Consider the following 19,630-nt stretch of genomic DNA (forward strand, 5'->3'; position numbering starts at 1 on the left):
ATATAAATTAATTTCTAATTGTTCATGAAAACAAGAGGAACAATTTTAAGTTTTCACGTTGATAAAACTTAACAAGCATAACACATAATACGCAATGAGAAATCATCAGTGTACAAAACGTTCTTCTTAAAAACATATCAGTATAGGATTTACTGTTAATCAACCCTGCAATATGATCTCCAGTTAAAATATGCCTTCTATTATTACAAGGTTGTGTCGGTGTGAGCTAAGTTGTTAACTTAGCTGCCAAGGTCAGTGTGTTATCTTCAGCCAGAAGAGAAGAAGAAACAGCAGCCAGACAGCCCAGCAACTGCCCCCACTGCAGAACGCAGAATGTGCAGAGTGCCCACTTTGTTTTGGGTAATAGTTCTTAAACATTTCTATCTATCCAATGGAAGTGTTTAGAACAATCGTTATTTTGCTTTCTTATACCCAATAGTGACTTATTTACATTCTTTCACTTTCTCTGTTCTGAACTTTGCAAGGAAAAATTAAAAAGACAGTTTCAAACCACCACAAAGGTATTACTTCTAAGAACTTGCAAAATATTTTTCCACATTAAACGGTCAAGTTGTCAGTGAAACCTGTTTTACTTTTCAGTTCTTGCCATTCTAACATTTCATATTCTTTTGATACACACCACTAAAACTAAGCCCTGATGTAGGAATTTAGCAACATGGTCAAGTCATTTTGCATAATAAAATTATGGTTCAAGAAAGGTAAAACCATGGATGTTGAAAAAAGAAAGTCTTGGTTTACTTTCTGATGAACTTATGTTCTCTACTTGCATAAGCTGGTCTCCAAGATACTCTGATAAGCAGTATAAACTTCAATGAAAGGAAGAAAAGATAAGCTTGAAGTATTAAATTGTATTTTACTACTAACCATTTTCAGTAACTGCAAGAGTCTGAGCATCTCCACTCCCACAGGAAACATCAATAACTTTGAGTCCTTTCAGCCCTGTAACCAGCATTGGGATGGTCTGATCTTCACTGGAACCTTCAAAACAAAGTAGTTACGTGAGAATCAAAACTAAGGAGGTGTGGTAGATTCTTTTGTTTGGGGTTTCTTTGTGGTTTTTTGTTTGCTTTTGGCTGTTTTGTTGGGGATTGTGTTAATTTGTTTTTATTTTTCTTTTCAGGTTCAAGCATCATAATTAGCAAGCTCCCATATCATTTCTTAGGTGTAGATTTAACCCATGAGATAGTATTTGCTTCACATGGAAGGGAATAGAGATCAGTGTAGAATTTTCTTCTCTATCCTATTGCTTATCTTCACATACCTCACAAAAATGTAGTGGTTTTGAGATAATCCTTCCCATAACCATTTCAAATCCTATGAAACTACATTTGGTTCTCAAATAAGCTTTAGCTAAGTTGGATAGAAAAATCATTCAAGACAGGCACTAAACAGCTGTTTGACGAATAGCTTACTTGAAGACATCAAGTAACATACCATGACCAAGTCTGCCATAGTTTCCTCGCCCCCATGTATATAGTTCTCCTTCAGCGGTAACAGCTGCACTATAGGTGCTTCCACATGCAATATGAACAACATGTTTCCCAGCTTGCTTTCCAGATAAAGCAGATATCATTTTAGGTTCTTCCAGAGGGCTAAAGAGAAGGTGATATATTTCAGAAAAGGTGATCTGATGTGTGACATCCTCGTCAGGCAACAATTCTATCTGCAAACCTTATTATTAGTCTGAAGTATCGATACATAAATAGAGCCATAAAAATTAAGTTCAGATTGTTTAACAACATACAAACCACTGAAGGAATATCAGACAACTATTATTTCCAATTAATGTAGTGTTTATTAAAAAATTGTCTATTATAAATAAAGATTATCTTAATTACTATATCTGAACAATTTCATGACACTGCTAGCCCTTGTGCAGCAGTGCCCTTGCTTCAATAGAGAATTCAGCACTGCAGGCAGACGCTCCCAACAGTATACCCATATAAAAGACTTCTCCTACACAAAAGCAGGCAAGTAATGTTACTGCTTAACAAATGGGTAAAAAAAGAATGATATAAGCAACATGACTGCATAGGAAATCACAACATCTGAATCAATGTTAATAGAGAAAAATTCATTGTGAATTCATAAAACTACAGATAGAAGGTTTAACAGCAATGTAACGACCACTACACCCTCTATCTACAAGTATTTCAGAAAGTAGCATTAATACAAAACTGGGAGGATTATAGCAGAGAATATATGCAGGGAGAATGTAATTTCTGTTCAGTAACAGAAATGAATGTCACATGCAGAATGTGCTTATATACACAACTAAATAGTTTTTACAATCAATGCAGAACACTGGTAAACAAATTCTTATGTTTATTACATACACTGTATCCCCATGACCTAGTCTTCCACCATCTCCACAGCCCCAAGAGAAAACTTCACCATTTGCTGACAAAGCAAGATAGTGATGCCCATCTGAATGTGCTGCTATCTTCACAATATTTCTGGAAGCTAGACTCTGCACCAGCTGTGGTCCCTGTGAATCAAACAAAAGCAGTACGCTCACAAAAACCGCTTATATTTTCCATCACTTATCCATGTACAGAACAACTAGGTAATGTTTTCCTAAGGTTATATCGTAACTGTGCATTTAAGTTCATCAGAGAGAGGTAAAAAGGAAAAGGAAAAAAGGTCATATCTGCTATTTCAGTCTGACAACAATGCATTGAAGTTGTTTTGTTACCATCCATATAAGGTCTTCAGTATGTAAGAAAATGGTGTTCATCTTATAGGGAATTGAAGTGACTAATGTTTCTGTTACAGTATGGTTTTGTTTGAGAACTACACAGTTTGGGCACAATGTTACATCACTGAAAAATAAACTCCATTTCATATCTGATGGTTTCTAAGTTGTTGAAAGGCCAGCATACCAAGGAAACCAATTATCATTGTATTCATAACATCTAGCCTGATAGAAATTACAGAAACAAGATGCATTTCATCAAATCAATACAAGAGATGAAAATTGCTCTTTCTGAAACTTCAGAAACAACAGAGAAGCTGAAAAAACAAAGCATGCCTCTATCTACTCTTCCAAAATACTGTAAATAGTTAAGGGAGCAGACTTACGCTATGAAGTAATACAGAAGAGAATGTGTTACTACAAACATGTAAAACACCACTCACCAGGGTATCACTGTTGTATGCTTGTGTATAAACTCGTCCATTCCTAGATAATATTAGAAAACGTTTCTCTGCACAGGCAACCTGAACAACACCAAGACTGGCAAGTCCTTCACATTGAATTGGACCATTCACGTTAGCATAGTATTTCCAGCCTATTAAACCCCAGGCAATGACCTCTTGCAGAGACCCCTGATAAGATAAAAAATTCTGTGAGTACTAATTTTGAAATATGCAACTTAATAAAATTCATAGAGCAGACTATTTTTTACGCCTTCATATGCCAAATACACTCAACTCTGTGACAGTAATTACTGCCCCTAATCAATAAAGCAAGCTGGGAAGTTTGGTTGTGGTTGGTTTTTTTTTTTAATTTTTTACATTTTATTTTTAATACATCAGACTCCCAACATTAAAAAAATCTGGTCTTGAATATTTATTCTGATAAACACAGGAAACAGCTCAAAATACAGTAGAATTAGCCATATCGTTGTGATAAGAAGCAATGGTTCACTAGCCACCAAATTGTACTCCAAGGCTGACTGCAAGAGTGCTGATGTAATAGAAGATACTCAAATAAGACAAAATTAGGCAACTCAAGGAAATCTGGACAGTTTTAGGATTTGTCTTCTGTCCCAGATGAAAATCAGTTAAACTTTTAGGAAAAATACCTTACTAAATTTGACACTGCAAACGGTTACCTTATGAGATGTAGGAGAACTGCACTGTGGAGGCATACAAGGGGTGGCTAGACGATCTAAATGAGCCATGACCACTACAGCTGTCTGCCTCAGATCAATCGCTAGCTCATTGTCCTGTGGTAAAGTCAGATACCTTAGAAAACTTTCATTTGGACTCAAGGGGTAAGTCAGGAGCTACAAAAGAAAAAAGAGCAGTCAGAAGAATATTGAGGGTATTTCCATAACCACTGTCACATACAGATACACAATATATTTTATAGTAATACTGAGTACCTGCACAAGTTAAACCAGAGAGATTAATCAAATTAACTCTGCACATCCTCTGTTGAGAAAATGTAGTTGTATCATGAATAGAAAGTTATAAGTGTAATAAAACCACTGATTAACTATGTTTTATCAACCTCAACAATAATTACTAAGAGTCATAGTACAATTAACTTCAAATATAAATAAATAAAAACAATGCTAGTATGGAGAAAAGTTTAACTGGCCACATCTCTAATTATCGCATCACAAAAAATAACATTGAAATGCAACGCTTACATCTAACCATACTGTGACATTTTTCCTAACCTAAACAACGGTGGTGTACATACATCTTAATGGAAAACACTGTTCCAAATTTTGTTTGGATCATTTTATAACTACTTTAGCCAGCCAAATGAAATTTGATACTAACATAATGCTCCTTTCAAAGAATCCAAAGGGAAGTACCTGAATCTCTTCCTCAGTATTGGGCACATCTTTATTACATATTATACTCTGAAATCTTTGTAGTAAAGGTAGAAGGGGTGCACTTGTTCCCTGTGCAGATCGCTCATTATCTGTCTCCCTCGTTCCATTATCCCAAAGTTGAAGCAACAACATAACTGCAGAGAGCATTTGGCTGAAAGAGGAAGTTTACACCATCTATGAATAAGCATTCCTAAAAACATTATTTTAGGCTATCCGTAGAATTAATTTTCTACATTTTGAAGTTCAGCAATATCAGATGTCACAGCGTTCAGTTTTAAACAGAGTATCATAACAATAAAGAACTGATTTTGCAACCTAGCTAATGCAAGATCCTGATTGCCACTTCATTACTGAAAGGGTTCACGTGCTTTGAACCGCAATTATGACATTAAACCCAAAAACTGAAAGCTGAAGAAAACCAGATAGGCACTACTCAGGCCAGCCTCCAACAGAGTGATGGTTAAACGTTAGCATACTTGTACCTCTTACCTTAGTGTACCTCTCTGCACTGCCAGTTCTAGCAATATGGCAAGTGCCAAGTGCTGATCTTGTAATGGAATGTTTCCTGGCCCTTTGGTACTGGGAGTTCCATGCACATCTCTGTTTAAAAGTCAAACAAAATACATTAAGTAATTTGAAACAATACATACTTGCTTACCAAAAGCATCTACACCAAGTACCACTAAACTCATAGAAAAATAGAAAATTGGTGATGCAAGCAGTTGAGAAGAAAAGCTGACATATTCCACATGAGATCCATTTTTAGAGTGGCAGCTAGGCTTTAACACTGCCTCAAGCTTCACTGTCTACTCTATAACTCTATTAAAGATGGTAAGATCATAAAAAAATATTTTTCACAGGTGTAATTCAAACATTCTTTATGATATTCACTATAAGGATGTAGTTACAATATTCGAAAGGCAATTCATTTCTAGTAACTATAGAAAAAGAGTAACTCTGAGCCTCCTTAAATAACAGTGGAAAACAGAAGTGCTTGATATCCAACATGAGTTTATTTTCCTTCATGTGCACAGAAGCCTGCATTATTTTACTATACTAGAAAGGCATAATTAAGTGCACATGTACATTGCATTACCAGAGCACTCTTCATCATGGATAGTCTATATGAATGAGACAGTATTTTTCAGGTCAATCTACATGCAGAATATTCAGATTTTTCTTAAACAATTAAAGCAATTCCCTCGTATTTTAGAGTATAATTTCAATAGTTCAGTATTTTTTGTTTGCTTGTAAAATATTATGCTTATACCATCAGCTGCTAAGAGATACAAGTTAGAAATTTAACAGCTACTTCAGCAATGCTTAAAAAAAAAAACAAAAAAAAAAAAAGAAACTTACCCAGTAACAACAGACCTTAGGAATTTAGTAGCTCTTTCCACTACTTCCAGCCATACAGAAGATACAGTCCCTTCATCAAAAAGGGAGGCCTCTGGTAGAGCTCGGAGTGCATCAAGTGATTCCTGTAACAATTCACTACACAGGTCTGCATCTTCACCTAAGAACACAGTAATACTGGCTACACTCCCATGCTTATAGAATTTACATTTTTGGTTTGTGATTTTTTTTTTTTTTATCACAAGCTTACTTAAGTTACTTAATAATATGCAAAAATTTCACAATTTTCACACAAACATTTTACTGCAAGACTTCAGAAGAACAAAAAAATAGATTTAGAAAGGTGACAACTCTTAAAACAGTTCTTCATACTACACATCTGCTGAGAATGTCTGCTAGGACTGGCTGGACAAAGAGCCAGCCAAACAGCTGCCTTCTGAACAAACAGTGCAGACTCAGAAAAACAGGCAGGTTAAAGTGCAAGTGCAAACCTCTGCAACCTGACAATCTAAACACAAGTTTCACGCTGCCACTCCAAACTCCTTTTCTAAGCTGCCACTATCAGGAAGTAATATAGCGTGTCAACCTTGTCTGGAGAAAAAATTTACCTTTTCTGAAACCTGGCATTAAAAATATTTTCTCTTCATAAAAATCCCAATTTGTCTTCTTAAGCATGAAAGTATTCCAGCACAACACAGCATTGGTACTGCCTTGGATGGCTTTGATCAGCAAGAATATTGCTAGGCGTAACACCACATAAAACACAGTTACGCAAATCTAATATTTATAAATCACAGAATCATAGAATCAACCAGGTTGGAAGAGACCTCCAAGATCATCCAGTCCAACCTATCACCCTGCCCTATCCAATCAACTAGACCATGGCACTAAGTGCCTCATCCAGTCTTTTCTTGAACATCTCCAGGGACAGCGACTCCACCACTGCCGTGGGCAGCCCATTCCAAAGGGAAATCACTCTCTCTGTGAAGAACTTCCTCCTAATATCCAGCCTATGATGTGCAGTTCTGTGCAATTAATACACACAGATGCTTTAACGAATCATCTATCTTCTAATAAGAAACATATGCGATATGCTACAGGGTAGACCTACCTGACCTCCAGGCTCTACGAAGGAACGCAAATGCAAATGAAAGTGCTGCTCGGGATCCAACTCGTGCAAGTCCTTCTATACCTTTGCCTACAGGTCTTGGGCTAAATAATAAATTTGTATTATTATTATTGTTATTTGTATAACTTTACTATTCAACAATTTGGTAACTTAGATACAAGCATGCATACATAATTACACAATTTTTATTTGTAAAAAACTGTAATTGTCTCTTGAGAATGAAGGTGATCAATATCAAAATATCAACAACTGATATTTAACTACAGCTGCTTCAAGAATTCAATTCCCAACAGCGAAAAGATTCGCAGCAGAAAAAAATACATTGGCATAATTGACTGCCATCAAAAAGATGCCCATAGTTACTCAGAATGAAATTATGATGCTGTATTCAAAATATAAAGATGTTAAGATACTTCATGTATTTACTCAGGAAGTTTATAATTCTAGTTAATTTAGGATGCATAAACTATGTTTAGAAGTTCTTTTTTTTTTTAATTAATCTTCAGTTACTGATAATTAATTCCATCAATTTTGTCATTTCTTGTCTTTCCCATTCAAGGGTCAATATTAAAAATGCCTCTCCACAGCTTCTGTATTGGTGCGTATAATAAAGAGATAGTTTGAACTTTTGTTAACACACACTGGAGCCACATACGTTTCTGTGAAATTACTCAGATTGTTTGCATAAAAAGAAAAGTTAAGCAAGCTTTCCTTTGTACTTACAGATTTCCTACTGTTTGCTCTCAGAAAGTCACCAACTCTTTTTAATCACAAATGAGAAGAAAATTAACCACTCGGGACTTTTTCAAGAGAGAAAATATTTCAACTGGCATTTTTAGCAATCTGATAATTTAAATATACCAGTGCTCTTTTTAATCAGAACTAACAAAAAAAAAAAAAAAAGTAGTAATTCAGACAATAAATTGTTCATAGAAAGATCACTCGCAGAAATGCAATCCTATAACTACTGGTCATGATATCTATTTATTGTCTCTTCTCATTTTATAAGCTCAAGAAAATCTAACAAAAATTTCCCTAGCTGAATTGCTCATTCTGTCAGCCATCCACCTTGTTCAGCAACTAAAGAATAGCTTCTTTAATGCTATGTTCTGTATTTTAACATTTCCTATTTTCAGGTCAATAAGCTATTTAGACATGGAAAGTAATCAGACCATTTCTTATTCAGTTAGTTCTCCAGAAGCAGTTTCATATAAAATGTACACTTACAGCATTTCTTACCCAAGGTAATGAAAACTATGACCCACTTTTATGTATTTGAATTTTTAAACTTGTAATGTGCCTTAACTGAACAAATATTGACAAAAAAAAAAATAACCTCTATAAGCATCATTTCTGAAATAGGCTTCTCCATGCTTTCTAGTTGAGTAGAACAAAAGGGATACCTCAATAGAAGTACACTTTATAGCTTAAAGAATAATATCTAAAGCAATGGATTACAATAAAAACCTAACACTATGAACAGACACACTATAAGCAATCATCATTCAAGGAGGAAAACTGTGTGGCAGCTAACACCACATTAAAGTATCTTAAGAAATAAGAAGTGTTTCTTTACTGATGATGTTTCACGAGGAAGAAGAAATCACATTACACTCTCACACTAGTTGATAATCTTTCTATGATTTTCCTAATATATTAACTTATCCATGCATGTGTTCTCACCTTTTCTTATCCACAGCTGGCAGAGGAATACTACTGCTTTTCCATTTAACTTTGACATTCTCCTGAAGAACTGTTCTGTTCAATGCAATGAAATATCGTTCCAGGATAACTAGCCTCTGCTTTAGCCTCATAGCTGAAAGAGCTGTTGTAGCAGTTTGTGCAGCCAGAGCCTGCTGTTCCTTCACTAGCACATGAAGGCACTCCTTCAATTCATTCACATCTGAGAATCAGAAAAAAATATCATTTTGTGGTGTTCAACTTTGTTATATACTTTATCAAGAGAAATCAAGACAAACTGAAAACTCTGAACCAGCCAGAATCTGAACCTCAAAATACAATGAAACTCCTTATTACCATACCTAACACACACATTTCTAACCCACAGTATTACATAATCACAATCATACTTAATAGCTGTTTTAGATAAGGTGTATCATCAAAACTCTCTTTGTGAACACATCCAAAGTTTCATATTTTATGTCTAAAATGAAAACACCATAGGAAATACTAATGCTTTAAAAAAAAAAAAAAAGTTAGCAAATTCTTATCATCATCTGACCTCAAAGTCATGCTTCTAAGTGCAGGCAACAACCTTACAAGTCCCCACAAGGATACACTTTCATTTTGCACTGATACACATTATCTTAAGTTTCTCAGAAGTTACAAAGCTGCTCTCAGAAGCTCTAGGATCACTTCCAAGAGTTGCTAAACTTTTGAAACAAATAATGTCAGAAATTTAAGATGCTTTCAAGTACTGTTAGCAAATAGAAGATCTGACTTAGGTACCAACACCAGAGAATTAATTCTTCACTAACCAGAAAAAGCAGTGAACAGCTCAAAGTCCCAGTATTCTAACAGCACATGGTATCAAGTACAGCATCAACCACAAAAAACAACAAAGCAAACAAACAAACAAAGCACAACCCTTTCAATAAAAAAAAAAAAAGGAAGTTGTGTATTTTTACATTCTTTTGCATTCTCTACAGCTTTAATTCACAGGACAAATATCAACAAAATGTATGCTTAGAAGGGCTCTTTTCTGACCCTTTATTAACAGCCTGGGCTACCTTACTCTGCACTGAACGACTGCACTTGTCCCTGAGCCAATCACATTTGTTGCCTGGCTGCTGCACACTACCTTTGTTTTCACTTACACCTGACTAAGGGGTACAAAAAAACCCCATATATCTGTACGTATTTAACAACGTTTGTGAGAAGACAGGACACAACCTTAAAAAAACCAAACAAACCACAACAAAACAAAACAAACAAATCAATTTTTTTTTTTTTTGGTACAGCTGCCTACAATATATAAAAAATTAGGCACACTTACAGTAGTCTCTAGAGTTGAAAATTGTATCTAAGGAGGTATAATGGTTTTTGCAGCTATATCCTTATAAAGCATATCAAAATTTTGTCCTCAGTCTGCAAGGCATCTTTTCTAACCCAGCAGAGAATTCAAGTGGCCTTCTCTGCCACCAGATCACATTGCACAGTCACTTAGCAGCCATCATCCCAGCCTGTTTTTAACATTGCTACTCACGTTTCACTGTTTCATAACTTGTTAGATTCCTTTCCCTGAGACAATTTACATCTTTCCACCCGACTATGAGGAACAACTTTTTTCAACAAGTAAGAACAGATTAGTATTTCTTGCAATCCAGACCTTAAAAAAAAAGCAGCTATTACACACATTCATGACTCAAACAAGTATAACAAGCCACAATTACTTTAATATTAGCCCTACAAAAATCCTCAAAGAACTCTATAGCATGTTCAAATATCAACAAGTTCCATACATACAACTACTTCAGATCACGTTATAAAGCAACACATAAATAAAAGAGATGCTTGCCAAAAGCATGTTTGATGTTTTTGGTTTGGCTTTTAGAATGTTCCTTAAGGTTGTGGCCATATTAAGTTTACTTAGAAAGTTTAAAGGATGCCTGCATCAACACCCAGTCTGAAGCTCTGGTGTATCACCAGGTTGATCCAACCAAATTTTTATTTCATTAAATACCAGTACTTTGAGGAAAAAGTCTCAGTTGCAAAGTGTTTGCATTGCTCAGGACAGCAAAGTAAAAACTTCTACAAAGTACAAAACACAATGTTCTGAGGCTGCTGCTGTAACTTTAGGCGTGCCTTACCCTTTACTTTGTAAGTAAATACACCAAAAAAACGTCTTGTAGCACAAGGTTTCTGCACTTCAGAGTATCCTAAACAGAACACAGTCAATACTGACATGCCAGTTTCATATTCGGTCTAAACAAACCATCAAAAAAAAGATAAAAATTAGGGTTTGGGGTTTTTTCTGGCTTTCCTTAACACCAAAGTCCTATAAAGCTCTGAATACCACCAAGATACAACAATGAAGTAAGAAATTACTATACTCTCTGCACCACTCATTCTGCAGATTCATCCCCCATATCATGGTCTCATGTACCTATGCAAAAAGTAAATTAAGTCAATGAAGAAAAACAACAAGACACTTCAATGCATATGTTTGACGAAGAGAAAGTCTGTTTGGTAGTACAGGAATCAAGCACTAGGTGCCAGACTCAGCAGAATCGATAAAATAATACAGAGCTACAGCATTCATCATTCCTTCCTGACTGGTAAGTTATGTAGAGGTGTACACCCTCTAAAATTACTCATGAGCAGTGAAGAACTAGATGAAAAAGCCCTTAATTTCAAAATAACATGCTTATTAAATTTGTCATGGGGACTACAGGAAAGAAACCCTTAGGACATGGGTGAGGATCTTCCGCTAAAAGTTTTAGGACATGGATGAGGATCTTCCACTAAAAGTCTACAACTGCAAATGTTTGAAGCCACTTTTCCATCAACCAGAGCACCGCAGTTACCAGCGCCCCAGCCGTTTGGATCCAGTAGGTGACACACACTGCTACACAAACTCTGAATGCTGAATATTCTGAAAATAGAATCCTATGGAAGCACACAGGATTTATGCACATCCAGCAGTACCAGTTTTAAAGCTGGCCATTGTATACACACATGATACTGTATCTCTGCAGAAAGAAAAAAATAAAATAAAGTTTTTGTAGCAGCACCTACAAAATTAATTACCAATGGTTCATCAATACACACTGAGGGTAAACTGTAAGATATTCAACGTCACACTGAATAATCTGATAGGACAACTGGCTTATTTGACCCAAATTTTTTTTTTTTTAAATATATTACAGTAGGTTTTAAATACTTCAAAGTTTCAATTCCGTTTTAATACAAAAACAGTCTTTCTTGGACTGTACAACATTTCACAAAACAAATACCTCACAATAGCATTTTCTGAAGGAATTTAAAAAGGACATTATTTTGTCAATGAAGCCAACACCAACAAATAAAGTCAAATTAAGATAACAGAAAAACTAGAAAAGGAATCAACTAAAATTCTGTCTTCACTTTTAATGAAGAAAAAGGGCTGGAAAGAAATCACTTTCCATGTGATTAACCCTAAAAAGAATTTTAAACAAATAAAATTAAAAAAATAACAAAGTCTTTACATTCAGGAACAAGTAAGAGGAAGATCTGTTCACTTATAATATACTATTTCCAAATACTGAAACACCACATGCAAAAATATTTTTTTCTGATAGAAAATATGATTTCACCTCACCAAGATTCAAACCATATAAAAACCACCTGTAAGAAGCATAAACACAAGTTTGATATATTCATTTCTGATAAGATATGGGGTAATAGCTTTAAATGGGAAGAAGCTAGGTTTAAATTAGATGTAAGGACGAAATTCCTCACTGCGAGGGTAGTGAGACACTGGACCAGGTTATCCACAGAAGTTCTTGGTGCCCGTTCCCTGGAAGTGTTCCAGGCCAGGCTGAATGGGGCTCTGGGCAGCCTGGTCAAAGTGGAAAATATCCCTGTCCATGGCAAAGGGTTGGAACCAGATGATCTTTAAGGTGGCTTCCATCCCTGGCTACTGTATCATTCTATGAAAGTTCTTTTCATTTCCACCTTCTCACCTTGCCTTCACAATCTCGAACAGCTACAATTTTAGAAAGGCTTTCTACCAAAATTAAATAATTCCCCTCTTAAATATTTTATACATAGTTCTTCAGTATTTCAAAAATGAAAAAAAAAAGTGAATATGCAAAGTGTCATAAAGGCTGGAACAGTTTAAACTATTCTTGTAACTCAGATATCAAAACTGAACCAAGGACTGTCTTGTTTTATTAAATGTAATGCAATTTTAAAGTGAGAGTATCTATACACTTCCTCACTTTAAATCTTATTACATCAGTAAGTTTATCTTTACAGAAATTCAGTTCATTTTTAGAAAGACTTAAATATATCTGGGAATGAATCCAGGGAAATTGATTTAAATAAACCCTCAAATCTGAACACTTATTACCAATGAACTAAATAGACTAATGAGAGAATAACTTATTAATAGTAACGATTCAGGTTTCATCTGGGAAGGTTACAGGGATCTCTCTAAACAAAACTCTTTGTATGCCATTACGCCAGCCCCTGACGCCAACCATCTCTTGAAATGCTTTGCTTTGTCAATTATTTTGTGAAGGTTGGAGACATTATTTACCTAATTTGTACCTACAATATAAAGAGTTCAAGCCATACTACACAAATAGAAATCCTCAAACTACCATAAGCAGAGTACTTGTTAACTGACAGCTACAGACCGGTATGTTTCTGGCTGCAGCAGAGATAGATAATGGGTTTACCATCTTGTATTAAAATTTATCTTATCTCTTCCTCCCCTCAGCACCTAACATAATTGCATGTTTTTACTACTTAATTCTTCCTGACAGAAGTTGTCTGCATTAGAAGGAAAAACAACAGTCCCATTTAACCCAGATCATCTGACAGAACAGAGTTAAGAAGTGACATGTTATTTTGGTATGCCAGCAAAACCAGAGGTGCAAAACAAGCCGTTGAAGACAACAGCTTCTTGAAGCATCTCAGCTACAGCCAAACAACTAACCAGACACGAGTTTAAGACAGGTAGCCTATCCAAGGCTGTTTTAGCAGCTTAAAATAATAATTTTTTTAAATGCTAAATGGTTTCTTAATGCTTATTTCATTAGCTCTTGTAGGGAACACCACAACCTTCTAATTGGTTAATAAAGGACCTTAAAAATGGCAAAACCAAACTGAAAAAGTTTCAAGGTCTTTGGTTGAGTCACCAGCTTTAGTAAAGACAAATATAGCCATTAGAGTGCAAAGAGACTTTAAAAACGCAAAAGACAATTCAAATAGAATTTGGCAAGAATTTACTGTTATAATGAGCACACATTCCTGTCAGCAGCAGAACTAATGTGCTCTACAGATTTCCTAGAGATTTTTATATTTTGTCTCCCTTCTCCCCTTCTACTACATGGTATTTCCATCAGATAAAAAGCAGACAGACGACGCACTTGGCTTGGCTTAACAGGCATCTAATGATCCTGCAAATCCTTGCCACAGAATGAGTAGATTCAAAAGTTACAGGGGAAATATAAAAATGTTATCACATACACATAATTTCCTTCTAAAATTCAGCTAAACATGTTCCAAGAATTATTTTACACCAACAAAGAATGTAATTCCTAAACGGCATTTAACTTTAACTTCCTTCTCTCTGCCACCCTGTTCAAAAGATGACCATTAGCAGACCTCATCTTATTAGTATTCAGCAGGAGAAATAATGAATAGTTGCATGCACATTCAGAATGCATCTCATTATGTGACTGGGTTTTATATTGTGAGCAAAACTTGTTGAAACTGATGCTCAAAATAGCAAGAACTGAGCCTCCTGTGTGTGTAAAAATACTTGGAGCTGGACAACAGCTTTCAAGTTGCAGGAGGAGGGGAAAGGAGGCAAGTTAAAATCTGTTCCAAGAAAGTAAAAACAGAGATGAAGGAGTTCTGAGAAATGTAAAGCAGAAGTGGTCAAATTTCATCCTTTGACTGAACCCTTCTTTTATCAGCACTTCTAAATCTAAACTTAAAAATACTGATCAAGAAACATTTTTGAAGTAGAAAATGTGACTATAAAGGAGATGAAAAACATTTTTTTCAATGCCATGGCTGCTTTCAATCACTTCTGTACACAGTACAAATTTAGATTTAATCATGTAACTAATAGCCCTTACATAATGAAAGCTCTGCATTGTGATAGCTCTCTCACAAAACAACCAGAGAGATTTGACTGCTGTTCATTGTGACATGTATCTCAACAAAATCTCATGGGTAATTTTAACCTGCTCCATTAGGTATTGCCTCTAAAGCACTTCTCAGTGAAATCAGCTGTAGTAACATCAGAAAAACAATAGGCAGCACTGTCTGTAAACAACCACTCACTCACACACAAGGAAATCCTCAAATTGCTGCATCATGACTCTGATTTACCAACATAATAGCTTAATTCACCACTAACGTAAACCAGATCTGACTACACAAGAAAACCATATTTCCATTTCAACTGTACATTGCTTATTTATTTAGTGACATTTGCATTATTTCCTCCTTTACTTTTTGTCCCACAGGGGAAACAGAATAGTAGCATTGCTACTAAAACTTTGATGTAGAAAGTACTGTTTTCTAGTCAGACTGCAATTAAGTTGAATTTGAAATAACTTTGTAAGCAATATTTAGTATCTTGAACACATGAAGTAAGAATAGATTACAGTGAATATGAATCACAATATATTTAAGAGCTTTTTAAGTTTTTACAACAATTGAGCAATTTCTGATTTATTAAAGAAATAAAAATTACCTGACCTCAAGTGGTATTAAATAAAAACTACAGTCACAGTCAAAGTGCGCTGGCTATACAATTTTAAGCTTTGAGAGAAATTTAGCCAGTGATTTTTCCCTAGGTTGAAATAAACAAATAAACAAAAAACTCCACAAACAAAATAACAGCCAAAAACCCTACACACAGCCAATTAAAACTAAAAACAAACAAAAAAAACCCCCAGGAAAGCTCAACTTTTGGATGAAGTCAGAGAGATTTGAGTATTTTTGACTTTACATCTACAAAGTCATGGTGTGTTGAAGGCATTTCTAAACCTCCAGTGGTGATATGTATTAAATGTTCAGGGCTAGAACCCTTAACACTGATCAAGACACATAGGAAATGCATTAAGGAATATGAATGAGCAGCCAGTATACACTTAGGAACAACAGCAGTAGCAAGTCCCACAGACATTTGTAGAGATTCCTGCCGTTCCATATATGCATAAATGGTGTGGAAATGAGACACATATTTAGGTCATGAGGACTGTTGGTACTACATTATCAAAGATAGCCACCTGCATATTTTTTCCAATTGACTGTCAAGTGAGCAATAAAACAGTAGATATACACCAATGAGCAAGGGAAAAAAAATCCCAGGTTTTCCTGTTAGAGGGTCTCCAAATAACCTTACACTCAAGAATCAGATCTTGGCAGCACAGTATAGCAGCTTCACGAAGAAATTGGTTTGCTGTTGTGGAATCTCTGTTGCCATAGAAGTTAGTCTCAGACAAAGTGTTTCTCTGCTACCACAGAAGTTTGCCTCCAACAGACTGCTTCTCTACTCCCCCTTCTTTGTATTCAAGCACCCATGCAGTTCAGACACTGCTGGGTGCCTACACCTGTGCCAACTCAAGACAGTTGCTTTGCAACTGAGCCTGTACAAACAAGGTGAAGCAGCAGTCACGAGGAATATTGGGGGTGCTTGCCATTTCACAACCACCACAACAGTATGCTCAGATACCCCAGGAATGACTTAGCTACACTGGCTTAGCACCATCATATAAGTGGCATGCAACCTGCTCTGCTGTGGGAACACCTCTACCAACCACCCCTAGGCAGGGAATAAAGGGAAATTCAGGAAGAAAAGGCAGCACCATGAACCATTGGTGTGCTCTCACCACAAATAAGGCATCAACCACGTGGGACACCACTGGAACTCAAGAGTGGTGATACTTTTCTCCTCTTACCTCTGATCTTAATTCACTCCTCTCTCTTACTCATTCTCTCACACTCTGTCTGGCACATACTAGGTAATTGCCTTGCCTGCCTTATGAACCACTGTATGATCAAACTGATCTGCACAAACTTGTAATCAGTAAATTGCCAATCATTCTTGTAATCAATAAATTGTCAATCATTTTGGTGTCCGTTTGCCTAGAAAGTCTCCTGCAAACCCTTCCTCTGAGGTCAGGTCACAACAACTATATAACAGCAGCTGGAAAAACAGGGTATCAAGATAGACTTTTTGAAACTCGTGAGGTACCCACAGCTGAAGTAGTATATATACAATTCCCAACCCACCTTCCCTGGATTGAAAATGGGGAGGTGGAGGGGGAAGAAAAGAAAAAGAGAGAGAAAGTGTTTAGAACAGCTTCTGTATGCAAAGAAGTTGCATGAAGATCTTCAGTGAGGGAAAGATACAGCTGGGGAGTGACGAAATTCTTAAAACACACAAACCCCATCCCATCAGTGCCGGAGAAAAAAAAGGAACAACGACTTGCTGCCTCTTTCAGTGTTAAGAACAAGAGGACATTAGGTGAAAACAACAGATGTCAAAATCAAGTCAAGGACTAGGAAGAGTCCTTTGACAGCATAGTCATGCAATAAACAGCTGAATTACAGAGCTCCTTGCTACTACATATAGCTGTGCATGCTAAAAGTTCAGAATGTTCAAAAGAGACTAGACACTTTAATGGGGGGAAAAATTTAATAACAAAAATATTAAGACCTATTAAATTATGCCATGCATACATATGCCCCAGCAAAGTAAAACAGGGATGGGGATCTTAAATATACATTCACATAACCCTACACCACCACATCTGGCTCAACGTACATTTTGGCTACAACCTATGCTTCATAAACACGGGACCTTATTATTCACTTGGCTGCTGCTATTTATGCTGTTGCTGTCAGGACACTGGACTAGACTGTCCTTTTTTTGACTCAGCATAGTCAGCCTCAAGAATATCACAACTAAGAAAGGAAGCCTAAGGAAATTAAATACTGCTCTATTTTCTGTAGATTTTGAATAAGGCTTTTTCTCCCTATATCGAGGGCTGAAAAACTCGATTTCTGCCCAGATCATTCAATATGCTAAAACCCATATATTTGCAGAAAAGCAAACTGATGGAATTAGTAAAACAAGATTTTTAGAAAGAACCTGAACTGGTAAACGAACACACAGTCTGGTAAGAGAGGAGGAAGATATTTTAAAGAAGCACCCAGAAAAAATTAGACTATAAATTAATCAGTTAAGAGTTGAACATAAAATAATACTAGAAGGCAGGAGAAAACTAAATACATTTTAAAGTCAAATAATGATTTACCCATGTATTTATTACTACATTACACATTTCATACAGTACTTGGCATAAGAAGACCATTCTAAAATTTAAAAAAAAAACCACAAACCTATGACCTCTTTGCCCTGTTCTGGCAGAGTAGTGATCTCAGCATAAATTATAACTAGAGAAAGCATTCTGCTTCTTTGAATTTGTGCCAGGATTACAAAACAAGTGTGGGACTGGAGGGGGACAAAAATCAATGATCCTCAACACAATTTATCAACACAATTTTTTCTGTACTCTCAAAAATCTCTCAGCCCAAAGAGGGAGGGATGTCACATGGCCCACTGACCTTCATAAGCTATTTCTGGAGTAAGTATCCATATGTGCATCAATAAACCACACTATATTTAAGCACTCAATGTAAATATAAGATAGCAAGTTATTTCTTTCTGAAAACGCCAAATGCACTTTTATTTATAAAAACAACTTTCCTTTTTTTAGTGTTTTTTTTTTTTCATTTTTAAGAAATAATTGGAGGGTGAACTTAAAGGCCAGGTCTCATTCTACACACCTTGGTGAGTTGGGGGACGTTTGGTAAGATGGTGAGATACCTGGCATTTAGATTACTGTTTTTTAAAACAGTCTTATTCTTTAGCAACAAACACTATGTAAAAATACAAAACAAAAGTAATGTGACCCTCATCTTACATCTCTTCAATGCATTCAATTCTCTCTCACTGTAGTGGAAACTCTTTTCATTCCTCCTACACTGCAAAACTCTGTCCCACTACTAGAGTGACAGCAAGTCCATCTGTCCTCTCGTCCTTAAGAAAGGAGAGCAAGCTGGCTGGCACAGAGCAGAGGACAGCAGATTGGCAGCTGACTTGTGGCTCTACAGAAATAAACAGATTCCCCAGCAAAGGGGGCTACACAGATGCAGATTCTGGTGCTGAAGAAACAGTACTTTCCCCAGGGATCTTTACGTTTTTCTGCATGAGGGGAAAGGAAAAGGTGCACAACAGATGTCTCCAAAGTTTGTACATGCCAACATCTGAATCAGAGAATATCATGCACCATAACTACAAAACAAACCACTGAAGTGAAGGTTCTTCCAATCTGCTATTTTTAAACATGGACAATTTTATACAACCAATTGCTGTTCTGCAGTAACAACAGCCATGAACTTCAATTGGCTCCAAATTTAAAAAAATCAGAGAAATAGAGAGTTATACATGAAGATGTTAATACAAAAACAATTTTGCTACTGCCATCAGAGGTGAGATTACTGTCAGCAAAATTCAGGACAGATAGTTAATTGAACTAACCATTTCAACCTTTCTCTTATGAGTCACTCTCTCAGGCAAAGAAATTGCAAAGAAAAATCCCCTATTAAACCTTTACTGCCTGCAGAAAATTCAGGCTTCAGAAACTAAGCAAATTCTTTTTAATGTCTGCAACTGAAAATAAGTATTCCGAAGACATCATAACATTTCACTGTATCACTGCATTAGTTCCAAGTAGGTTTATCATTCCTTCGAGCAGCATGAAGGTGCAAATTGACTCTTCCAGTCCTGAGTCTAATT

General features: G+C 36.0%; 1 protein-coding gene across 7 annotated transcripts in view; it reads right to left on the minus strand.

Moving 5' to 3' along the window:
• The window catches only part of HERC2 (HECT and RLD domain containing E3 ubiquitin protein ligase 2), a 110,502-nt gene that overhangs the window by 72,533 nt on the left and 18,339 nt on the right, over positions 1-19,630 (minus strand). For 6 of the 7 annotated variants that reach the window (XM_054400539.1, XM_054400564.1, XM_054400556.1 and 3 more), the window contains exons 4-13: positions 8,761-8,980; positions 7,060-7,160; positions 5,952-6,108; positions 5,082-5,192; positions 4,572-4,743; positions 3,858-4,031; positions 3,160-3,348; positions 2,358-2,509; positions 1,456-1,613; positions 886-999 (exon numbers count right to left, since the gene is read on the minus strand). In XM_054400539.1, coding sequence (XP_054256514.1) covers positions 886-999; positions 1,456-1,613; positions 2,358-2,509; positions 3,160-3,348; positions 3,858-4,031; positions 4,572-4,743; positions 5,082-5,192; positions 5,952-6,108; positions 7,060-7,160; positions 8,761-8,980 — 1,548 coding nt within the window. The remainder of the gene's footprint in view (positions 1-885; positions 1,000-1,455; positions 1,614-2,357; positions 2,510-3,159; positions 3,349-3,857; positions 4,032-4,571; positions 4,744-5,081; positions 5,193-5,951; positions 6,109-7,059; positions 7,161-8,760; positions 8,981-19,630) is intronic. The other variant, XM_054400547.1, reaches the window with a different exon arrangement.

This window comes from Indicator indicator, chromosome 1 (genome assembly GCF_027791375.1).
Source record: "Indicator indicator isolate 239-I01 chromosome 1, UM_Iind_1.1, whole genome shotgun sequence".
Lineage (NCBI taxonomy): Eukaryota > Metazoa > Chordata > Aves > Piciformes > Indicatoridae > Indicator > Indicator indicator.